General features: G+C 40.9%; 1 protein-coding gene across 1 annotated transcript in view; it reads left to right on the forward strand.

Moving 5' to 3' along the window:
* The window catches only part of B3GLCT (beta 3-glucosyltransferase), a 267,570-nt gene that overhangs the window by 155,918 nt on the left and 85,948 nt on the right, over positions 1–25,704 (forward strand). The window contains exon 5 of the mRNA XM_069969884.1: positions 11,626–11,702. Coding sequence (XP_069825985.1) covers positions 11,626–11,702 — 77 coding nt within the window. The remainder of the gene's footprint in view (positions 1–11,625; positions 11,703–25,704) is intronic.

A 25,704-nucleotide genomic window follows, 5' to 3' on the forward strand; every position in this document is an offset into this window, starting at 1 on the left:
ATAGAAATGGTGGGGAGAAATTAAATAGCCCTGAGCAGCATGATGGGTCACAGTGACCTTACATAAACACTGTCAAATGAGAAGTGTTATCAGGTAAGCTAATGTTCTCGCTATGGATTTACAGAGAATGGGTTGAGATTTTAAACCTCTTGCAGACCTTATTACTGCATGCACTTATTTGCTATTTGTTATAATAGTAACCATTTTTATTTGCCTGGGGGGGTTTACTTTATCAAGTGTATCTGCCCCCGCAGCTTTGCCATGAATAAAATATACTCAATGGCTAATATATATTTTTGTCTATGACTAATAGTGTTAAAGCCGACCTGCTGTCCTCTCTATATTCGATGTATATGTAGGACATTTTGGGCACACCAAGCGATAGAAACTAGGGTCGACATCACTTTCAAAGGAGCACTAATACAATGTATTGTTAATTTCCCATTTAAAATAGCCTTTTTTTTTTTTTTTTTTTTTTTTTTTTATAACTCCCAAAGTACTGATATCCTAGGGTAGGTTCGCCAAGTTACTTTAGTATTTTATCTACTTGTACCATTACATTTATTTCACTCTATAAAGTCTAAGCAGTGTTCTCAATTACACCTAATCATGACTGCCCATATTATTTTATAGTCTGTTGCACTTACTAGATTTTCTTTTTTATAGTCTTTGTTTGGCTGTTTGTGTACCACGTTAATGATACTGTGTGTGCACAATGATGAAGTCTCAGCTTGTGATGACTGTTTCCTATCTGACTAGATTATAGCTGACATACAGAATAGCAGTTTATTATTTGCATTTACAGTGAACAATAAAAAGTCACACAAGATACAGAATTTTGCAAAATAAATCCTCAAAAAAAAGGCTTCACAATAACCCATCATTATTGGACTAGTGAGAACTCTCAGTCACCCTCACTGATTGACTGTTTGAAGGGGCCATGAAGCTTGTATAAGTACTATATGCTCTTTAACACGGACCTGTTACAAGGTGTATTGGGTTCCTCAGTCTGATCTCATTGCTGTTACAGATTGAGCCCTCAAATACCAGGATAGAAGCTGGTTATTAGCTCCAAAAGCTCAGGGGGTGTTTCCCCTGGACGCAAAAGCCCAGCTATGTATATCACACCACTTTTCCTGTATGCACTGCTATCTGCCTCCAGCTGCTTGAGTGACACCCACTTTCTCTCGTCTATATTTTCTGAGATAAAATCCCATGCAAGTGCTATGCAAAGTGTTCACAGTGCATACACAGTCCTGTAATCTTCTCCCATTCTCCATTTCATTTATGTTATAGCATTACCAAAAACAATTCTTTTTGTCTTTCATAACTCCTAACCCTATGTTATTTGCAAATCCAATATAAAAGATTGTCTGCAAATAAAAGCACAGTGCAATGATTTGCAGGTCTCATAGACCCACATTTTAATGACAATAGAACATAGAACACATCTTGTTTAACGTGAATCATTTCATTATGTCATGGAAAAAAAAAAAAAAATTACGACTTGATGTCAGAACGCACCTCAAAAAGTTAAGACAGGAGCAATGAAAGGCTTGAAAGGTAGGTATTCCAAGAAAAAAAGCAACCGGAGGAGCAATTTGCAACCTGATGGGGTGTAAAAAGAGCACGTTACAGAGGCAGGATAGCTCAGAGGCAAAAATTTGCGTAAAACTGTCTTAAAATATTTCATTATCTACAGTACATAATATCATCTACATAAACAGCCTGCATCTCCTTTGCCTTCGTTCGGATAATCGTTAACGATAAACAATCTCAAATGACCGCTTTAGCGAGCATCTTGAGATCGCTCACAGAATCCAACGGAACGATGGTCTTCGTTCCTGCGGTCGTCCTGATCTCGTTGATCGTTCGCTTCAGAGTGATTCCACGAAATGATGAACTACAGATTATAGTTCAAGTAGGTGGAGCAAGTCCTTTTTTTTTATCATTCTCTCTGCCTCTGGTGGGCGTATTCTTCCTTTTATATTCATACGCAATGTATGAATATTATAAATGTTCACACGCAATATATCCTAGACTCCTGTGCGCTCGAGACATTGCGTACGGCGAAAAGGGCCTTTTCGACCGCGTCAGATGCACGGGGTGTTTGCAAAAAAGAGAATTTATATTTCATATATTTAAGCTCTTTAGTGGTGTCCGTCAATCCACAACTATCTTATTAATGAATAGAAATAATAGAATAATTAATAGAATAATGCATAGAAAATGCTAAATAAAGTTTTTAATGGAAGTACGGTCCCTGTCAATCAATGTGATAAGCTGTTGAACGCCCCACTAAGGACCAAGGAACAACCAAATGATGTTTTATGACACCGAACGACTTGCGAACTTGAGAAGTCCGGCGAAAATTTGTGTTAAAATATTGTATTGCCCCCCAAAAATGCTCAGTGTCCCTCTAGTGCCCTGTGTCCCTCTGCCATCATCCTCACCAGCAGCCACAGCCCGCACAGCTCTGGGAGTCGGGTCGTGACATCACCACTTTATCCAGGAAGTGAAATCCCCATGTTATCCAGGAAGTAACATCACCATGTTATCCAGGAAGTGACATCGCCATGTTATCCAGGAAGTGACATCACCATGTTATCCAGGAAGTGACATCGCCATGTTATCCAGGAAGTGAAGCCTTGATGCAGTAGTAAGTGCAGGGAAAAAAACACTTTATAAGCATTTCCCGTAATAAGTGTATATTGGGGATTTGTATAACTTTTAAGGGGCAATAGAATACTTCAATAAAAATTTTGCCCAGACTTCTTCTTTAATCGTTAACTGCTATTACACGGAACGATTTTAGCTTAGTTCCAAACGATTAAACGTTTATCTGAACGATAATCGTCCCTTGGAATAGGGCCCTTAGACATCTGGAAAGGCACTATTAATGCTGAACAGTATACAGATGCTCCCAGCAAAACAATGGGGGAGATTTATCAAACATGGTGTAAAGTGAAACTGGCTCAGTTGCCCCTAGCAACCAATCAGATTCCACCCTTCATTCCTCACAGACTCTTCGGAAAATGAAAGGTGGAATCTGATTGGTTGCTAGGGGCAACTGAGCCAGTTTCACTTTACACCATGTTTGAGAAATCTCCCGCAAAGTCTTTTTAAACCGTGGCCACGCCATGCATGTTTCAGCACAACCATCAATTCTATACCCTATAAGGCCTTCACAGCAGAAGAGTCCTGTTACTCAGCTGACCCACCGGCAGCCCAGACCTTTCACCAATAGGAAATATTTGGCACGTTATGAAATGTAAAATCTAGCTGAGATGACGCAGGACACTACAGTCCTACACGAGACATGGGACCTCTGTGAGAACGCCAACATCTGGTCTCCTCACTTCCCAAATGATGCTACATAATGATAGACATGGCCCGCGCCAACTGTTTTCATGGTAAAATGTCTTACTATCACCATCTGATATGTTTTCTATGTTCTGTTGCTGGGCTTTATGACAATATCTCCTTGTAGCACATCTTCTTGTACTTTTCATGCATTTCATGATAAGTGTCTATCAGCATATAAATCATTGTTTCTAGTATGCTTAGTATTAACTTTGTTTGTCATGGTCCGCCTTATAATCCCACCTGTAGGACACTGGCTGTACATTTGTTGTGCCCCCTATATCTGTATTATAACCAGGCTAATCTATGTGTCTACTTAGTCCGGTCTGAGGGTGGAGACCACTGTTTTGCTATGGCCTAAACCTTCTATATGTTAAGGATTAACTCTCTTTATGTGAAGGTGGCATTATAATATCTATTTATGTGCAGTTGATGTTCCTCATAGTATATCCATTTGTTTGTTCTTGATGATTACCATTTCATATGTACTTGTTAGCCCTGTTGAACAGGCATTCTCACAAGGACTGCTGTGTGGAGATGCTTTATCGTTCATTCATAGTTATCTGTATTTTTAACTTGTTACTTGAAGGAGCCAGGATTGATATTGGTTCCAGAAATATTTTCAATTCAACATTTGTTTCCCTGATGAACCTGTAAAACAAGACAGGAGAAACGCGTCGGTTTTGTATATACATTTTTGTTTATACAGTGTGTTTTTTTTGTTGTTCTCGCATTTTTCTTACCTGTTTTTTTTTTTTTTTTTTTTTTAAATTCTGCACTGGTTGGGGGCCAACCTATTAAGGTGGTGGGTTCCCCAAAAGGCAGGAAAAGGTCATCATGATATAAGCTTTGAGAGAGCACATATACCCCGGCCTTTTTTAGGAGTCCCTCATTATCATTGTATAAACCTACTGGCTTAGGCAGAGGGCGTCTACGCTGTGATTAGTCTTTTAATGAAGAATAAAAGTTAGGTTTTATCTATCTAGGGTGTTTATCGACCCTCAGTGATAATTCGTTCAGGGGCCGTGCTTGTAATCCAAATCCACTCTTAAACCAAAGCAAATTTTCCCATAAGAAATCATAGAAATGCAGACAATTGGTTCCACGCCCCAAAAATAATGATTTATTATTCTGAATAACATGTAAAACAAATGAAACAAACATTGAGAAACAGCAGAATATGTGATATTATAAGTTACTGTACAGTAATGCAGAGGATGGGAAACACAAGGGCGGACAGAGACTGCAGGGAGTATGAAGAAATGAGCAGGACAGATATGAGCACAGTATAGCCGCACTCTGTCTGAGGGGAGAGGGCTTACAGCTATGGAGAGATTACCCCCCACAGTCCTGTCCCCTGATGTAAGCCCCAGCCTGAAGTGGATCTGCTATGATTTGGAAGGTGAGGGAGACTTCCTGGGTCAGAGTACAGTTCTGTAGACCCCGCTATGCAGACCATGCCCCTCCCCCACTCACCCTCCCACCCAGTACAGGGAGCTCCTAAACCAAAGCAATGCTCTTAAACCAAGTCACAATTTTGAAAAGCTGTGAGCTCTTAAACCGAAACGCTCTTAAACCAAGGTACCACTGTGTGTGTGTGTGTGTATATGTATGTATGTGTATATATATATATATATATATATATATATATATATATATATATATATATTGTGAATAGAATATGGATCTATGATATTTGTAGATCGTTTATTTGTGTTTATTTGTATCCTAACATTGTTGGAATTGGGGTTTCCTTTCTGTCTACAAAAATTGTCAGAACTCTCATCCGTTCCGGGTACAAAGGTTTTGGAAGTGTGAGATTTTCTTCTTTTTTTGGCTAATCTCATATACCATAAAGGACTGCCATGTAGTTGCATTAAGACCACTGTGATATATCAAGGCTGTCTATGGGGACTAGAGTGGTCATTTCACAATCTGTTCAGCCAATATGTACAAACATGTTGAAATTTATAGTGGTTTTACTCATACCATGAACCATCCGATATTACATATTGTTCTCTTACGGTATACTGATTGCCAGTTGGATTAGGTTTCGTTGCATGATTGTGTCTTGTTTGATGTATGTGACATTAACATTGAAATGTGTTTTATATAAACTCACATACTTTTGTAGGTTGATCACTTTCTTTTTGTTCCTTCGCCCATATCCAAAGGCAGCATTTAACAAACAAGGTGGTTAGAATGATATTTACAGCTACCAGGGAAACTGCCAAGTCTTCGGGAATTTCCGAGCGCCATGTAAGATAAGATGACCTGGTTCTAGTTTACAGATATATTTGGAAGATTCTTTGTAGCTTTGCTTCTTACTTGTAAAGTGTCATAGATTTGGTATTGGGTTCCAATGCTTATTGGTTATTATGTTTTTATCTGTGAAATAGATAACTCAGATCCCAGCTGTTTAAACCGCTTGTACCTTCGGATAGCTTCTTTTAATCCAAGATCTGTCCTGGGATCCGTTTGGCAGGCGATACAGTTATTGTCTTAAAAAACAACTTTAAAACTTGCAGCCCTGTGCCCAACGGCCGGGGCTTAGAATGTCTATGCATTAGGCTGGCACAACCTCTCTATCCCTCCTCCCCGGCCGCCTCATCATTAGGAATGCTCCAGGCAGATTGTCTCCTATTCATCAGCTGTGTGAATACTGAACATGGGCTGGATCGTTAAGGTACCTATGCAATGTTTAAACAGGAGAAAATGTTTCAGTGGCATTCCTAATGATGAAGAGGGTGGGGAGCAGGGACGGGAGGGGTGGTGCAATGTTAGGGCACAGATACTCCCGTTGGACACAGGGCTGCAAGTTTAAAAGATTTTTTTTAGGACAATAACTGCATCACCTGCCGAACGGACCCAGGACAGATCTTGGATTAAAAGCAGCTATCTGAAGGTACAAGTAGTTTGGGGGGGTCAGATTGTGGGTACAGAGTCACTTTAAAGATGTTATCCGGTGAGCAGGAATGGTCCCACCTCTTCTGCCCTCCGGTGTTCCACTTTCTCCCTCTACCCGTCCATGCTGATAACTTCTGTAGATGAAAGAGAGAACAAGTAGCAAATGATCAGTAGCTGCCCGATGTTACAGCGACAATGGGCAGCTCTTGAATATTGTGTCCAGGTTCCATTTTACCTGCAGAGCCCACAACATGCTCTCCCTTCCCCTCTCATCTGCGAATATTATCAGTACAGATGGATAGAGGGAGGAGTGTAGAATCGGAGAGCAGAAGAGGTAGGACCTTCTTGTGCTTTCTGGATCACCCCTTTAACCTCCTAGATGCTGTAGTCAACATAGGGGACACATCTCCCAGATTTTAGCACTGCGGAATCTGCAGAGTACCCATTCAACACCTTCACGGGAAAGAACCTTGGACGAAAGAACTTGGGGCCGTAGCTTCAACTAGTATATCTAAAGAGAAATAGCCACCAGACAATGGTGAAAGGGTTACTTTTCATCATATAATGTATGGAAGAATCGTCTACTGTCTACTTTGACCACTGGCGAGTCTGAGAAATTTCTTAAATATGGCGGCCTTATATGACTTTTAGAGACCTGCCAGAACACATGGGGGGGGTGAATATTAACTACTTAGCTGTAAATGCAGAGCTGGGGAGAGTCAAGTGGTTTCTTCTTCTTCTGCTCCCTTTCCCATGACTTTTTTTGCTTAACTATCTGAATATATAATTGCTGACAAATTTACATAATGTATATAAATTGCGTCATATAACATTTCACCGATCCTGCATTTCATCCCAGTGGAAATCTTTTACTCTTATAACCACATCGCTGTCATTGGATAAATAATGACTCAATGTCCTTCAGACTATTCCAGTCCTGCTAAACCCATCTGATGATAAATTCATCTGAGAATTACTTAGAACTTTTATTAGGAAATGCAGATGGGCTGACAAGAGCAGTCTGTTTAATGGTGTGTTTACACAGAAAGATTATCTGACAGATTATCTGCCAAAGATTTGAAGCCAAAGCCAGGAGTGGATTTGAAAAGAGGAGAAATCTCAGGCTTTCCTTTATGACCTGATCTCTGTTTATAGTCTGTTCCTGGTTTTGGCTTCAAATCTTTGTCAGATAATCTGTCAGATAATCTTTCTGTGTAAACGCACCATAAACTGCAATGATTTAAGGCTGACGGAGACCTTAAAGGGTGGGTGGGGTTTTAAACTCAGTTCCATTGAAGTAAATGGAGTTTAATCGCAAAGCACACCTGAGAGGTGACGAGAGGTGGAAAAGTGGCCATGTTTTTGTAGCACTGGATAACCCCTTTAATCTTCCTGATATTAAATGATACATTGTAGCGCCACTCTTTAGCCTGATATATGGATTGACTCCACAATATATCCCATTTTGCTGAATCTTTTCCCACTGTATTCTGCCTCTTTTACTGCTAAAACACTCTTTCAAAAAAAGGAAAAAAAACAAAAAACGTATCATGGTCAACATTAAAAATCATTTTTGACTTTAGCCAGGGAGGGAGCACCGACGCTTGCTAATTCCGACAATGTAGCCTCATAGACTTTTATTGTCAGAAGCAATTAGGAGATTTAGTCGGAGAGTGTTTCAATGTGATTTCATTCACACCTTCACTCTCCGCCCAAAGACTTGTCAATTCTTTGACCGGAGGTGCGTGAAAAATCCCATTGAAACAATGGGACAGGTGGAATTTCAAGCGGCGTCGGCTCCGCTTGATATTCTGCCACTTTTGCTCACTGTGAACAGGCCCTTATGGGGGTAGTAAAGTGTTAATATGTAATATTAGTGTTACAGGATAATGCCTTCAAGGGTCTGTTCTAACATACAGACTCGCAGCTGAAATCTCGCGAGTTTTGCAGCGAGATCAGCTACGAGTCAAGGTCTTGGCAGGTCCCAGTACTACAAACTCGCAGCGGTCTGAAAGAGAGGTAATGTATATACAGACAGCAGAGCGGGAGCAGAAGGGTTAAAGGGGGCGGCTGCATTACATACTCGCAGCAGTCTTTTAGACCGCTGCGAGTATGTAGTACTGGGACCTGCCAGTCTGTGCGTGTGAACAGACCCTAAAGGGAATATTACATTAGAAAATAACCTGATTAAATCTAATTTTTATTTTAAAAAAAAATCCAATTTCTTTTCTGGCCACTAGAGGGCTGAAACTAAGCTGAGATTTCCTGTTCTGTACTGACCATTTCCAGCAGTGTCCTCTTTATCATCATGGACAGGTGACACCAGTATATAGATAACAGAGGTACACAAAATAGCTGCTGCTGCTCCTCCTCCCTTCCTGTACAGTGACCTTTTAAAAGGTTGGTAAACATGCCCAAAAGCCTTTCCCATTCATCTGAATAGAACAAGTGCTGCTTATGGCGGCCTATAGCCCATCAGGCTTCCTGTGATGCATATATCTAAGTGCTGTTAAAGTGGTTGTCCAGGTTTAGAAAACATGACTGCACCACTCTTGTTCTGGTGTGATTTTGTTACTCACTTTCATTGAAGTGAAAGAAGCTAAACTGCAATACCACACATAACCTAATGACAAGAGTGGTGCTGTTTTTGCAAGAAAGTAGCTTCAAGAAATAGCTTTTTCCAATCCTGGATAATCCCTTTAGAGGAGAAGTCCAGGCAAATAAAAAATAAGCAGAACAGGCATGGGGTGGGGGAAACATAACAAAGAGCCTATACAAACTGGTCCTTGTGCCCTAATAGCACCGTGTCCTGCTCCTTGCCCCCCCGCCTCTCCATCTCCCCCCTGCTACGTCATGACTTGGCTGATGGATGACCTGTGCAGCCAGCTAGTGACTGGGATGGGACACCGCTGCAGTAACTGACTGGCTGTACCGGCTACCCTTTCCTGCCGAGTCGTGACATACTAAGGGCCCTATTACACGGGACGATTATCGTGCAAAAAATCATTAAATCATTCAAATTTAAACAATAATCGTTCTGTGTAATTGCAGACAACGATCGAAAAATTGTTCGTATGTCGTTGATCATTTATTAAGGTTTTAGAAAACCTAAAATTATCGTTAATTGTTCGCTAATCGTTCGGCGTAATTCCACGTTCGTTCGCTCAAGTTCCGCGTTTTTTCACTAATCGTTCAGTGTAATTGCACACTGTTCATTGTTTTTCTGGGATCGGAAGGAATAAACGATCATAGTAACGATCGTAACAAACGATTATCGTTCTGTGTAATATGGTAAACGATTTCAGGTTAACAATAAAAAATCTCGTTTGCGATCGTTTAGCGTTAGTCGTTAATCGTTAAAAATCGCTCAGTGTAATAGAACCCTTAGAAATGAAGATAAGATGACATCCGGCGGGGTCTGGAAGCCCATGAGCATAGGCTCTTTATTATGCTCCCCCCATCCCCTGCCGGCAGTGTATTTATTTTGCTGGACTTTTAGAATAGCTCAGGCAAGATGGCTGCCTCCATAGCATAATGCACTAGAAGAAAAGTACAAAATATTTTGATCAGAAAAAACAAATATGTTTCAGTACCTGGCTCTGATCAGGAAAAACACATTGTAGGTGACACATTTCCTTAAAAAACCCATATAAATAATATATAAGGGGGGCATTTATAAAATGTCAATGTTGTTTTCGCAATAACCCATCAAATAATGTGTCTAATTAGGAAGAAATCGAGTATTACAAGAAGCCAGGCTGGTAATATATCTATGTTCTACTCTGCGAAAAATCAACGTGACCGTGAAGCGAATCTCTCAGTGCCTACCACGCTCCTAATGTGTTTTTGTACAGAAAGGTAATAGAGCAGTGGCTTGGCCCATTTAAGAGGCAGTTATTACAACCTGCAAAAAAAAGTCAATGAGGCTCAATAAATGCACTTGACATGAAGCAGTAGTTCAGCTGTGCAACCGTGCTCACCCCATGGTTAGAAACATATATACTGTGTGTGCATTAATGTAGAACAAGTATCTGCTGGATAATATTTATATTTAATATTTGGAAACAACAATTTAAGGCCACTGAAAGCAAAAGTATAAGAAATGTATTTATTCGGCCCGTTCTGGTGATGCAGGACTTGCATATGCACCAATGTATCTCTGCGGGTGCCTCGGCGCCCATTGTGTGTGACGCTAACTCATTTCTCTGTTTTTCTCTGTTCTTTGTAACAGTTGGAAAAAATTGAATAAAATTTAGAATAAAAAAAAAAAGAAATGTATGTATTCATAGGAAAATTATATGGTTAACCAGAGCTTACGAGGGCCTTCGTTTTTATGCCTAGGAAAAACAAATAATTGTGGGGATCTATCGCAGATTAATGTGCAGAATATTCATATTTATTTAAAAATTATTATTTTACATATATATTTTGGGTCATAGAAAACAGTTATTGTTTTCAAGATTTAACCAGGCACCCTAGTCTGACCAGTTTCATTAGTTTTGCATTGAAAGCAGTAAACTTGGTTATGATTATGTTAGGGATAAGGAAATTACCTCATCCTCCTGTATCATAATTAGTGATGAGCAAGCGTCCCGATGTCCTGTTTGGATCCCGACCATAAAAAAGTGATTGTGATCGATTCATGTTCGCCGAGCATTCATGAACAAATAACAAACGTACAGTATAAGCGTACTTTTCAATGCAAATTGTAAAATACGTAATAGCGGAGCAATTACGAGGTGCCTAGCATTAGCGTATCTTTTACTTGCCCATGCCTATATATGCAATGACTTATAGACTACTGTCTATATCAGTTACACTCTGCAATCGCTGGCACACAGCAGAGCCAGACAGAAAGATTCATGGGGAAAAAAAAAAATAATAAAAAAATAAATAAAATATATATATATATATATATATATATATATATATAATATGCCGTAAAAGGACTGTTGGGTTTAGTTTTTTTACACAGAGGATGCCTGAACAAAACTTGTCCTGTTCAGTTCCTTGTTGGCCAGTATGAACTAGGGCAGGGATGCTGAACCTGCTCTCCTTCAGCTGTGGCAAAACTACAATTCCCATCATGCCTGGACAGCCAAAGCTTTAGCTGTAGTATATAATTTACAGTATAATGAACTGTACTGTATGATATTATAGAACGTAGTTTGGGGCGTATTCTGAAAACATTGTTCTGAAGGAATAAAAATAAGTATGAGTTACACTGGAAAATTCTGATCGATATTTATTTGAATGAATTATCCTTTTTTACTAAACTAATTGGCTGGACTCCCAGGTGCTGTTTTCTCTAGTTTGGTAACATGTAACTTATTCATAAATATGTCTACTTTTCAGAAATCACCCGAAGTGCTGCTCCTTCATGAAGTTGCTGAAAACGAGGGTGCATGGACTGTTTTGCCCGTCATACCATAGTAAGTGTCACACGAAACTCATTGACTATATTATAATGTGTATGTGGTAGTCGTCTGTGGACTAGACACTGTAATGCTTTCATACTCTATATCTTTTTTTTTCCTTATCCCCCTAGAATTATACACACACACAAAGGCTCTTCTATACTGCTGTATAACATAACATTGGACCAACTTTAAGGCATAACTGTCATTTCAGAGTCATTTTCTGAAAACAATAAAAATCTATAGTACAAGCGATTTTAAGAAACGCTGTAATAGGTTTTATTTACCAAAAGAGTTTCCTTCTGTACTGAAAAAGCTTTTTTCTAGCTCCCCTCTCACTTCAGAAGAAGCAGGATTTCTCTGTCCATTATGCTCTATAGAGAGGGGAGGGGCTGAGAGGAGTGAGGGAGCACGGAGCAGTCCTGCACAGCACAACACCCTGCAATCTTCTCTTAGCAAGTTCCTAGATAAGCACTGACCTTTCTGACCCTGAATCGGGTGTTTTAGGTGCCCAGAGAGTCTACAAACAGCTGACCTTCATGTCCCCTCTTCCTGCTCACTCATCTCCCTTGGCCCCTCCCCCTTATATAGGATATAATGGACACAGCAGAACCCGTCTTCACTGGCTTCTCTGTAATGAATACAGATTTGCCTGATAATGCACAGGTAAGAAGTGTGTGTGTGTGTGTGGAGGGGGCTTGGAGATTGCTTTTTGAGTTCAGAAAGAGGTTTTATTAGGCAAAAAAGTATATTATAGAGTTTCTTAAAATCACTTATGCTACTGATTTCTGCAAAAAAAAAAAAAGACAGTAACGCTTTAACAAAGTCTGCATTGCATTAACTGCTGTACTCAAAAAGCAGTGGTTAGACTGATGTATCTGTAGGGTGTGTGTGTGTTTGTTTTTGTATAGTTATATATACACCCACTAGACCACTGCTTTCAGAGTAGAGTGGTGGTCGGTAACACAGACAACCAGGGGCTGTTTACAATGGGAGGGAAAGTGCAGCGTATCAGGAAATTTGGGCAAGTTTGCTAAATAAATGTATTTGCAAAAATATTTACCTTGATGAGCCCCACAACTCTGGGGAAAAATGCCGTCCCAGCTGATGGATTGCATGTTCAGCCAATCAGTGACTGCAGTGATGTCCCATCCCAGTCACTGACTGGCTGAGAGGGCAGTCATCAACCAGGTTGTGACGACGGCAGTGCAGGAGATCTCAGAGCCCAGCCGGGGTCCCGGAGTGGCACTCTAGTGCTGTTATGGCACCAGGAGTGGTGTTGCCCCCTGCTTGATGGAAAAATGTTTCAAATAGCTGGACTTTAACTGTTAGTTCAAATGGGTTTAACTGATAAGATCCACTTCTACCTCCCTGGACCATTTAGGCTGGGAAATGTATGTATTATATGGTGGTTATTCAGGTGAATCACCATTAATGTAATAACAAGTCAACATGAATCTTTCAGAACAGGAACCACTTACAGGTACATAGCTCTCTTTTTTTTTTTTTTGCTTACAGAAGGGGTGTCTTCTTTTAATATCCCCCAAAAATGTAGAGAAAAAAAGCAATAAAAAGCCAGAAAAATGGGGAGCGATCTCTTTTTCTTAATACCGATTCTAAAGCATGGAATATTGCATATAATTTAACTCCTCGGAGAGGAGATGGACCTACTCCCCCCCCCGTCGCCCGGAACACTGATATCACTCCTTAGTTTGCCTTTTCTGGAGAACAGTTTCCATACTCCATACCGGAGACAGTTTCAAGGATCCAGAGGGTGTAGCGATCCCAGCTGAACTAACTACGAGCTAATACTGGGCGTTGTACTGTAGTGAGTGGTGGAGGTCTGCCAGTCACCAATTTTAAGTGTCTTAGTTTTGGTTTTTAAGTGTATCCAGAATTATTTTCTGACAGAGACTTGCCGCTGCCGAAGTATTTTTTCTGTTTTATCTTTTAATATGCCCAAGTCTTATAGGTTTGATAGTCCTTATTAGACAACCCCTAAGATTGATGTTAAAAATGTAAAAATTACGGTAGACCGGAATTATTCTTCTTGGTTAGGATCATGAAATGGTTTAAGCTAATACAAAGAAATCTTTTAAAGTTTTTCACTTGAACTTTGAGGATATATTGGGCCTGTGAAGAACACTATCATCATTTGCTGCTGTTTTCAATCTGTCTGAGAGATGCAGTTGTTATAATGATTACAAAAGCGCCCATTGGTTTACATTTTTGGCAAAGCGGACACCAGGGATGTACTTCTACCTCATTATGTGATTACTAATTATGAACTCTTCAAGAGTTACACAACTTTTTCAAAGTGTTCATCTCTGTGAGATTCTGACATTAAAAAAAGTAATTTTATTCCATAGCTGCCTCTTCTAACAAACACACAGCTCAAAAAAATTATAGGAACACTGAAATTACATATCGGAAGTTGAAAACCTTTCCTTTTTGTGAATTATTTAATTGAAAATAATATTACCTGTCAGCAGTCACTGAAAACTAAATTTGTCAATCAATTTTGAGCTGAATTTTAAATCGCACGAAACATTTAAATGAATTTGAAAATTTGTATTTGGTCAGGGTTTTTTAGCCTCAACCAGGTCCAAAACAAAGAAAAAGGTTCAAATCTTTCTATCCTATTTCTGCTTGTCTGTTACACTCCTGAAATTGGCTACAGCTTACATATGCATCCCAGATGTTCGGAATTATTTCCTGGCCGCTCAGCTACGTGATGATTTGGAGGAAAGTACCTTTTTTTAAAAATATTAAATAGAAAAAGGGAAGGGAAAATACTGTCATTCCTTTGTAGGCCTTATATTTTTGACTGTGGCATCTCCAGACTGTCACATGCTCAGTGCTACCTGCTTTCATCTGTGAAAACAATGGGATGCCAATAGCAGACCTGCCTGGTTGTCATGCCACACTCCTCAAGTCTGTTTCTGACAGTTTGGTCAGAGCCATGCACAGTTGTTGCCCATGGAGGTCATTGTGTAGTGGCCTGACAGACATTGACTGAGATTCTCTGGTACATCCGAAGCCACCAAATAACGCAACCGATTGTCCAGGAACTCACTGGTACCCTGTGCAAGATTTGGCAGAAGATACAGCAGGACGCAGTCTTCTGTTTCTTTAGGGGCATGGCCAGGCATCATTGGGAGTGATGAAATTTTTGGAATCCCTGTAAATTTGGATCTGCCTGTTAATTATATTTGACTTGGATTTTTGGTGTGATCTGGAGTCCAGCCCTCGGGTTATTATTGATTTTTTTTCACAATGACAGTCAAAGCTTTAGCTTTAAATGTCCAGGCATGATGAGAATTTTAGTTTTAAAAACAGCTGGGGGGGGGGGGGGCCTGTGTTTGACATCTCTGTTCTAGGGGTATTCCAAATATTAAATAGGGTGGGGAGGACTAATGGAGAGGTGTCGCAGGCCTAGGACACAGACCCTATAGGCCACACCAATTTGAAACAGCGCTGCAGGTTTAAATCTTGGAATCTGGATCCCCAGGAAAGATCTTGGATTAAAAGCAGCTATCTGGCCATTCATTCTAACCTATAACCGTCTATACAAATCACATCCACTCCTACCAACTTATTTTACCAAAAAAACAAAAACACTTTTTTTTCTTTAAATTGTTAGAATATAAATCTGTCTACATCGCAGAATATATAATTGCACAGGAAGTAAAATTTGTGCATTGTACCTAAATAATACTTATTTTGTACTGGTAACGTGTCCACAAAATAGAGTATTTGCCGTAGTGATTTAACATACTGCCTAGGGAAGTGGGGCTTATGGAGTAAAAAATGGTTCTGCATTTTAAGGATAAGCAGCAGGCTTTCAGGATTGTGTTCTGTTCTGCAAATCTTTATTTCAAACTGATGCGTTAGGTATTTTTGAAAAGTTCCAAAAACAAATGTTGGTATAGGGAAGTATTAACCCCTTAAGGACACAGTGGATTTTGCCCTTAAGAACCAGACCAATTTTCATATTTGCATTCTTGTTTGTTTGTCTTTTTAAATATATTTTCATATTTTTTTTTACATTTTTTTTTCTTAAAGCGACTATACCCACAGTCTGGGGGGGGCCCCCCCCCCCCCCCAACCGCTTGTGACGTCAGATAGCTTCTTTTAATCTAAGGTCTGTTATTAGGTCTTTTTGGTAATTTATGCAGTTATTGCCCTAAAAACCAACTTTTAAACTTGCAGCCCTGTTTTAAATTGGCGTGGTCTAAAGGCTTGCACCGCCTCTCTGTCCCTCCTTATCATTAGGAACGCCCCTGGGCAGAATTTCTCCTATTCACCACTTGTCTAAATACTGCACGTGCCCTAACGATACAGCACATGTGCAGCGTTCAGACAAGTAATGATTAGGAGAAATCCTGCCTGGTGCATGCCTAATGATAGAGGGCAGGGAAGAGGGATGGAGAGGCGTTGCAGGCCTAGGGCACAGACACTCTAGGCCAAACCAATTTGACACAGGGCTGCACGTTTAAAAGTTGTTTTTAGGATAATAACTGCATCACCTGACAAACAGACCCCAGGACAGATCTTGGATAGAGATGAGCGAACCTGGAGCATGCTCGAGTCCATCCGAACCCGAACTTTCGGCATTTGATTAGCGGTGGCTGCTGAACTTGGATAAAGCCCTAAGGCTATGTGGAAAACATGGATATAGTCATTGGCTGTATCCATGTTTTCCAGACAACCTTAGAGCTTTATCCAACTTCAGCAGTCCCCGTTAATCAAATGCTGATCGTTCGGGTTCGGATGGACTTGAACCCGAACCCAGTTCGCTCATCTCTAATCTTGGATTAAAAGCAGCTATCTGATGGTACAAGTGGTTTCGGGAGAGGGGGGGGGGGGGGGGGCGCAGATTGTGGGTACAGAGTCGCTTAAAAAACTTTTTAAGTCCCTCTCCCTCTAGTAGACTATTACATTCTGTCATTACATTACTAAGACTGGTCAATGCTATACCATTGCATAGCATGAACCTTGGCTCTGTTCGATCATCTCTACTGAAGACGCCCCGTCTTGAGGAGCGTGGTTTCAGTCACATGCATTTCTTTACATGTAGAAACATTGTCTGAATGGCGGTTTTCATATTTTTTAACCACTTAAAACATAAACAGATTTTCACATTGAAACAATGATTAGAGCCGTCTGCATATTGTCTGATAGAATTCTCACCACAGGATTGGTAGATTATTAGGTAATAGCTCCAGGCGTCACATTTCACACAGCCACACCAGACCTTACCAATACCGCCATACTGTGACTGGATAACACCCATACTAGACCTGAACAATTTCACCCCTTCCCACTTGATAAGACACCAGATTTACTGGCACGTCTGAATGGGAGGTGGGAGACTTAAAATTTTTTTTAAAAAAGTTGTTTCCTTCCCCCTGGTCCCTGGTGCTGCCCCCCTGCAAGGTGCTGCCTTAGGCACCGGACCACCAGTGCCTAGTGGTAAATACGGCCCTGACAGTGGTGTAGCTACCATAGAGGCAGGGTAGGCAATTGCTATCGGGCCCGTGCAGGAGGGGGGCCCAGAGGAGATGGTAAGAGCGTGTGTCCTTTTGCTTAACCCTTTATGTACTGCAGCGTGTAAGTGACCCAATGTTTACTTACATCCTGCAACAAAAAAAAAGGGTTAACAAGCAAAAGACAAAGAGATCTCTTCTGATAACCTCGGACCTCTGTTTTCCGGCTGCTCAATCAAGCAGGAAAATGTGCAGAGCTCCATGCAGAGGTCAGGGGTTATCAGTGTACCAGCAGTAAAGCAGATATCTCCTTGTCTTCTGAACATTGGGTCACTTACACACTGCAGTACAGAAGGCGGTCTGCTCCTGCACCTATAAATTTAACCATAAGGGCTCCTAATGGGCCCTTATAGGTAAAACAGTGGACTGACAGAGCAAGCAGCCATTGGCTCTCTGCTCTGCCAGTCACTCTTGCAGCTGCAGCCAGGATTCTGCCTCTGGCCACAAGAGATTTTATTTTTTGGCCATATAGTGTGTTGTGCATAGGGGAGGGGGTGCTTAATTTTTTTTTTTTTTTGCTATGGGGCCCTGTGGATCCTAGCTACGCCCCTGGGCCTTCACTGGGAGTCTCATCAGCACCCAAAATTATTAATTGTGATGTGGTAAGCTCTCGTAGTTGTAGTTATCAGGAGACACAATTTTAGTTTACCTTTATTGCTGTATGAAGGAAGGTACAGTATCTGCAGCATCATAGGGAACATTATACATTCCCCTTCCCGACCTATAAACTGATGACATGCATTTACTAAAGAAATAAAAAAGATAAGACTCCTATATTTTGTGATAAAAACAAATATTTGTAGAACTTCGAGAGAAAAAAAAGTTAATTCAGTACACAGTTCATTTGTATACGTAGAAGAGAAGGGAGCACTAAAATAGATACTGAATGTCCTGTTGAAGATGACCTGTCAGCATGGATTTGCCTACTAAAGTAAACCCACGTGCAGACAGGTCATTTAATTGTATACAATTTTTATTAATATGCAAAGTGTATCATGCCCAGGAAGGCTTTCCCTGGGCTGTAAGGGCCCATTACAGTATGGCCCCCCTCCATTATAACTGCATTATAACTTCTTTTTTGGCAAGGACATGTCGCCCAAGCATTGAAGCTGTCGTCTCCCATCAGCCTCAGAGCTTGTTTAGTGCTTGCGGGAGAAGACAGCTTCCAAGCTTCTGAAAGTACATTTTACTACAGCATGCATAATAAAATAGATAAAATTAGAATTTTAGATGCTATTAAAAGAGCCACCCCACAGCGACCTTTGTATATTGCTTAGTATGTTCTGAATTTGATGACAAAACATACAGTGCCCAATAGACTTTTAATAAGGAAACATCATTTTGGTATTTAGGACTGTAAACTTGTATATAAAACCCATAAAGTTACACTACAAGACAACACAAACTATCAGACCTGTGTTGCTGAGTTTACATACATCAGGTGATAAGAATTTTACCAGAAACTGATAAAAATTGATGCAATGGCTGATGGCAAAAATGCAGCAGTTCTCATCAGACTTTCTATCCTTTTTATCCATGATCCGTCAGTTGTTTGACAGGACGAACGGTGGGATTGTGCAAAATGTGCTCCCCTGCTGGTTATTCTGAACTGTCGCATTTAAATGAATGGGATCGCTTTATGTGTCAGTTTTCTTGCGGCGCTTTGCTACTGCACCGGAAGAAATAAGAGCTGGACTACCTGATATATGTGAATGGGGCCTGTGTGTTGTCCTGTCTATTCTGCTGTGTGCAGTAGGGATATAGTGTAAGGAACAGTGGGATAATGATAAAGGGGGCAGCTTTGTAATATGTCTTAGATATCATTTTTATTTCAGGAACTCCTCCTTAGTAAAGGCTTCTCTCATTCATTTATGTTGTTTTCGTTAGGACATCTCCCTCTATTGTCTCCTCTCTTCATTTTCTATTGTCTCATTTACCTCAGCTGTATCCCGCACAAACAGTTGCTATCTGATGTTACTCATATATGCGTCTGACAGATTCAGGGCGTAGCATCAGCGCCCGCACCCAGCCGGCCATTAGCAGTTTTTAGATTCATTGCTGGCTGATACCCGAGAAGACTTATTGTTCCTTTATTATTTTATGTTTTCCTGACGCACTCATGCCACGGTATTGTTTATTTACTGGTGAGTCTTAACCTGTTATCACTATTATATTGTGAGCAGTTTGTGTTAATAATAAGCTGATTATATTGTAAATCTGTGGGTCATCGGATTACAGACTAGTAAAATCTAAAATGAACATCGATCCACAGTAACCAAACTTCCTTTTTTTTATATTACCATAAATACTGTATATTAGAATCAGGTGGAGGTGAGTTTCTCAGATTGCGCAGAAACAGTACAGATCAATGGGGTACTGACAGCTGTCAGGGCCTGCACCACACAGTGAATGTGGTCGGTAGCAGTTCTCTTTGTTAAAGGGGTGCTCCGGCGGGGGGGGGCACTTTTTGGGGGGGACCGGGGAGGAGGTGGCTGAAATAAAAGAGGTCCACTTACCTCCCCGGTTCCAGCAGCGGGTCCCGCATCACGGCGCTCCGGTCCCCGATTCCCGGCCGCTTCCGGGTGTTTGACGCGGGCCCGAGACGTGACGTCTCAGGTCCGCTCAGCCACTCAGTGAAGGAGGCGGGATCCGTTTGAAGCCCGCTCGGATCCCGCCTCCTTCACTGAGTGGCTGAGCGGCCCTGAGACGTAGCGTCTCGGGCGGCGTCAGACACCCGGAAGCGGCCGGGGACCGGAGCGCCGTGATGCGGGACACGCCGCTGGAACCGGGGAGGTAAGTGGACGTCTTTTATTTCAGCCACCTCCTCCCGGTCCCCCCAAAAAAGTGCCCCCCTGCCGGAGAACCCCTTTAAGAACCTCACCTAGCATATCAAGGATTCTAATAGCCCTATTTCAAGGAACGATTATCGTTATCGTTAACGAGCACTTAACGATTTTTTTAAGCGAACGATAACACATAATACGTGTGGGAACGTGAACGATATCTGTAGTGTAACAATTTTTTTGTAGTCGTCACATCGTTACATGGTTGTTTAAAACGTGGGGAAATGTAGGTAGACATTTCAAGAACGACTGGAAGATTTTTTATTCAACGAAAAGATTAGCGAATTATTGTTGAAAGACCAACGATCTTTTTTCGACATGTTGAAAAAAAATAGTGAACGACTCAATGTTGATTTCGCTGTTGTCGTTCGCTAGTTTACAGCTATTCCACAGAACGAATATTGTTAACGAGCGGTCGTTTGAACGATTTTATGAACGATAATCGTTCAAAAAAGTTCAGTGGAATAGGGCCTTAACACAGCAAACATTGGCCGTGCCACAGGATCCTGAAAAATAGAGAGATGGGTTAAAGAGATGGTGAAACTTTGATCATATCTGAACACGTAAACTAAACTTCAGGAGAGGTGATATACTGCATGACAGAAGCAAAAAGAAAACAGAAAGGCATAACTTTTCTCTGTCACACCCGTGATGAAGAATGTGGTATCATGGTGGCAATTGGAAGAAACTTTGCAGCTGAGCCATCATACAAGTATATCTGGGTATAAGAGAAGGAGATGTGGTTAAAAACTAGCTGAAACTGGAAAGCAGATGAATAACTTGCTTGGATTTACGGATTGTAAAGGAAACAATGAGAATTTCAATTTCAGCTGCTTTCTGTGATTATCCCAGCACAGGCGACAGGCTGGGTATAGTACTACAGTGAAAAAAGTGCCTACCCCAGGCATAGAAAATAGCAGGATCTGTGAAGCACATGTATAAAATTTCATTGCACAAATGCATAAAAAGTCGGATGCGTTTCAAACCCGAAAGAGAAAAAAGCCAAGTTTTTTTTTTTCACATTCTCTGGATCAACACATACATTAGGTAACCTTTATGGACTCTTGTCTTCTTCTAACCTCATCCTGTGCCACTTTCGGATACGATCATCTAAAAAATGTACACGGTGCCTCAAGAAGAAGCCAGTTTGTCCCGTTGAAATAGGTGTCGGTGCTTCAGTAAATGTGGCTTTTAATTGCCCGCAGTCATGATCAAACCACAAGCTTAGCAATGACTAGGCAGCGAAGCCGGGGATATAGACGTACTCTGTACGTGAAGGGAATAATACATGGCTTAATCCACTACAGAGGTCCCTCGGTGTCTAAAGCTGTAGTGTGTTTATCACAAAACTTATTGCAGCAATTGCTCTTACTTTCTTCCTGACAGACTGCGCAAGGGAGAATCGGGGCAGCTCAATAATTGTACTGAAATAAAGATCTATCAGGACGGTCTTTTACACAGGGGGCTTATACACGGGGCAATAGTCAACCTGTCAAGCCAATAAGACTAGGAACAAGCATTTGTTTGTTTGATTGCTGGCACGTGCAGCCCTACATCATTAGTCAGCCACACATCTTTCTATAAACAGGCGGTGTGCGGCCGGCTATGATGTAATCGAAAGACCACATAAACAACTAAGCCGCCTTATTTGCTCCATATTTTGACCATATCAACTTCTTTACCAGGTACTGGTCTGCTTTCGTGTCCAGTCGTAAAATGATCAATAGTCTTTGTCTAATTCATGTATTGGGGCAGCAGGGGAGTTCACTAGATGGCTCTGAAATATTACAGCCGGAGGGGCTATCAGCCCCAGTATTAGACATACACTTAGTTAGTACAAACTGTTCACAATATAATCAGTTACTGACACAAACCCTTCACAATATAATCAGTTACTGACACAAACTATTTACAGTATAATCAGTTAAAGTGGCGCCAGTGAATATACAAGAACGCCGAACAACACGAATGTGTCATGACAAGCAAGATAAAAAAGCAAAATTTATTTCTGACGGTATATTCTCAGGTATTGGCCATTAATCAGCTGGATGCTGATGCTTTTTAGTGTTAATTAAGCTACAGTCTGAATCTGGAAGTCATATAATTGAGTAATAGCAGTCAGAACCAATTATCCTGCTTATAAGGAATTTTAGTGCTGGCACTTGCTGTTATCGACCAGAATACGACTGATATAAATTGGCATTGTCACCAACTCAGCACTGCTCTATCTTGTTCTCTATGCTGCTGGTGCTTCAGAGGGTGTGCAATAGAGATATATAGGGTAACACCAGACTTACAAAACCTATTTTCTTAATATAGTTCCACTTTTTTTCCACTTTTTTTATTTAATCTAAATTCTTTTCCATATTGGTCATCTTTTTTGTGTGTGTGTGTCTCTTCCTTACCATTTTTTTTAATTTTAATTGTGAGGTATTGTATAAGGCTAAATAGACATGCAGTTCCTTGGATGTTTGGTTACTTCTTTGAGTTGTCACTATGCCAGTGGAGTTATTTTGGCAGTTTGTTCAATATTGGAATACTGACCTGGTATTTTTCATTAGTAGACAATGGTTCCCACTGTAATTCCTGTGAGTCCCCAAGCCTTAATGACTTAGCATCCTTTTCCAGGCTGATAATGTTATATCATGATGTTCTATCGACTGTTTCCCATATGGCTACTTATAACCCAGCTAATCTGAAAAGCAGAATTTCCCAAGTGAGATGCTATTTAAAAAATATTTGATCCAATTTTGACAGTCTTTCTGCGTGTTAAATCTACCACCAGACTTCATTACACCACAGTCCATTAAAGTATCTGGTAGTATGAACAGACTACCATCTTCTTTCCGCTGTTATCATTAAGAAATTTTCTGTGTCTTTTTCTCTCTTGTATGTGATGCATGAGTAGTATTATACAGCCATGTCCTGCTCGGCAGTATAATGTCCCGACAGCCAGAGTTTCAGCTCAGCATTGATGCTGCTCTATATAAAGTAAAGCCCCAATGGAGAGGAGCAAATGAGCGCGGTCAGCATTCGCTTGCTCCTCATTCCCCACTCGCTGCTGGCGCTATTACACATGCCGGCAACGCATCTGTTTTGATCCTATTTTTTATAATGGAAGTCAATGGGAAAACGGATCAAAAACGGATGCACACAAAGGCATCCGTTTTTTGCAATCCGTTTTTTGCAAAAAACGGATCAGTTTAACGGATGCTGAAAACGCAGTGTGAACCTAGCCTTAGTCGCTTGTCTTTCAACATGTTGAAAGATAACAACAGACTACGTTCAGCCGACATCATTCGTGTCGGCTGATCGTTGTCTTCTATTAGGGTCCATTTACAGAGAAAGATTATCTGACAGATTATCTGCCAAAGATTTGAAGCCAAAGCCAGAAACAAAGTATAAACAGACATCAGGTCATAAAGGAAAGCCTGAGATTTTTCCTCTTCAAATCTTTGGCAGATAATCTGTTAGATTATCCAAAGCCAGGAAGGGATTTGAAAAAAGGAAAAATCTCAGGCTTTCCTTTATGACCTGATGTCTGTTTATAATCTGTTTTTGGCTTTGGCTTCAAATCTTTGGCAGATAATCTGTCAGATAATCTTTCTGTGTAAATGGACCCTATCACCAGACTATTATCGGCCGAATACGGACGTTAATCATTTCGTGTAATAGGGCCTTAAGATATAGAGTGCAACAAAGCCTACCAAGGCACAGAGAAAAAAGAAAAAAATAGAGCCTTAAAGGGGTTATCCAGCACTACAAAAACATGGCCACTTTCCCCCTACTGTTGTCTCCAGTTTGGGTGGGGTTTTGAAACTCGGTTCCATTGAAGTAATTGGAGCTTAATTGCAAACTTCACCTGAACTGGAGACAACAGTAGGGGGAAAAGTGGCCATGTTTTTGTAGCACTGGATAACCCCTTTAAATAAGAAGGCCCTATAGTAGCAGCATAGTACAAAATCACAAACCAGTAAAAAGTAGTCAAAAACAAAGCAAGGATTAATCACCAAGACAATGGGCGGACACTGATTATATCCCTTGCACATGGAGTGTACAAAAAAACATAATACACAACAAGAAAAAAAAAAGTATAAGACCAAGAAGAAGTAAGCAGCATGCTAACGGGACCTTTGGGGCAGGGTGTCGGGACTGTCATCCCTCTCTGCACACCATTTGTATGTTTGGTCATGTTGTTAATAGTGCAGCAATGATTAATTTTATAACTATCTGCATTTGTTTACAACAGTTTTTGCACAATATGTCATTGCAATATGTATTATGCAGCCTTGTGAGGGGAAGCCATATTTCATGGCATTGCGGCCTATTTGGCTCTGGGGGGACATGTATCATGGTCTCTCCCTTCTGAGCATAACTGTACACAGTTGTGTTTTATACAGTCTGTGAGTCTCAAGCTTTTTTTTCTTGTTGTAAAAACTAAGCAAGGGTCAAACCAGGATAGCATGTTAGGTGCAAATCACAAGGCAGAGGATCAGGATAGCTAAATACACAGAAGAAATACAAGACCAATCACAGACACTCTCTACCCGAAGTAGCAGGTTCAAAGAGAGCTCTGAGACACCAGCACCGCACCTGATTTGCCCATTATCCCCACTCTCTGTGTCCCCAACGCAGTGACGAGTGGACCTTGCTGCCTAGAGCCAAATTCACACAATGTATATTTTGAATTAATCATGGCCGTTGTTGCGATTTGCAACAACGGCCGTCATTATATATGCATTGCGCTGAAATCAGCGGAATCCCGGACGGAGTGTATACGCATAGGGGGAGATTTATTAAACATGGTGTAAAATGAAACTGGCTCAGTTGCCCCTAGCAACCAATCAGATTCCACCTTTCATTTTCCAAAAAGAGTCTGTGAGGAATGAAAGGTGGAATCTGATTGGTTGCTAGGGGCAACTGAGCCAGTTTCACTTTACACCATGTTTAATAAATCTCCCCCATAGTATACACTCCAGACGGGATCCCTAGCAGCTGCAAGAAAAACTGACATGTCAGTTTTGAGCAGCCGCTAGTCATTGAACTTTACATTGTGTGCTATGGTGAATTGGGATGCGTCTGTATCCCGATTCAACATAAATTAAGTTCATCCGGCCGGTACTACAGTACTGACCCCGGCCGTTCTGTGACTTGGCCGACTCACAGAACGACCTAGTGCTGCTTGTATCGGGGACCACCGCAAAGCTTTATACAGTGCCCAATCAAGCAGTGGGTTGTCTGTGTAATCCAGGGCAGGTCCCACAGAGTCAGAGACCCTGCAGTCGCTCTTCACTCTGCCCAACAGATGAGGATTCTAAACAGAGGACCTCACTCTTGTTACATGAGAATTTTTTTGAGGTGTATAAAATAGTTTTTCTTAACGGGACAACTCCTTTTATGTAGGTTTATACTGGGATACGGCTATACCACTGATGCTGCCCTCATAAAAATATTTGTAAATCAAAGCGGAGAAGCTAACTGCAGTGAATCTGAATACAGACTGGTAAGATCTATTCTCCTCTGGCACTTTCTGCATTATAATTTGATAGCCTTCTCAGGACATGTCATACTCTGGTTGCTACTGATTGAGAAGCAGAACAAACCGCAAGAATAAAAATGATGCGT

The sequence above is a fragment of the Dendropsophus ebraccatus genome, chromosome 5 (genome assembly GCF_027789765.1).
Source record: "Dendropsophus ebraccatus isolate aDenEbr1 chromosome 5, aDenEbr1.pat, whole genome shotgun sequence".
Taxonomy (NCBI): Eukaryota; Metazoa; Chordata; class Amphibia; order Anura; family Hylidae; genus Dendropsophus; species Dendropsophus ebraccatus.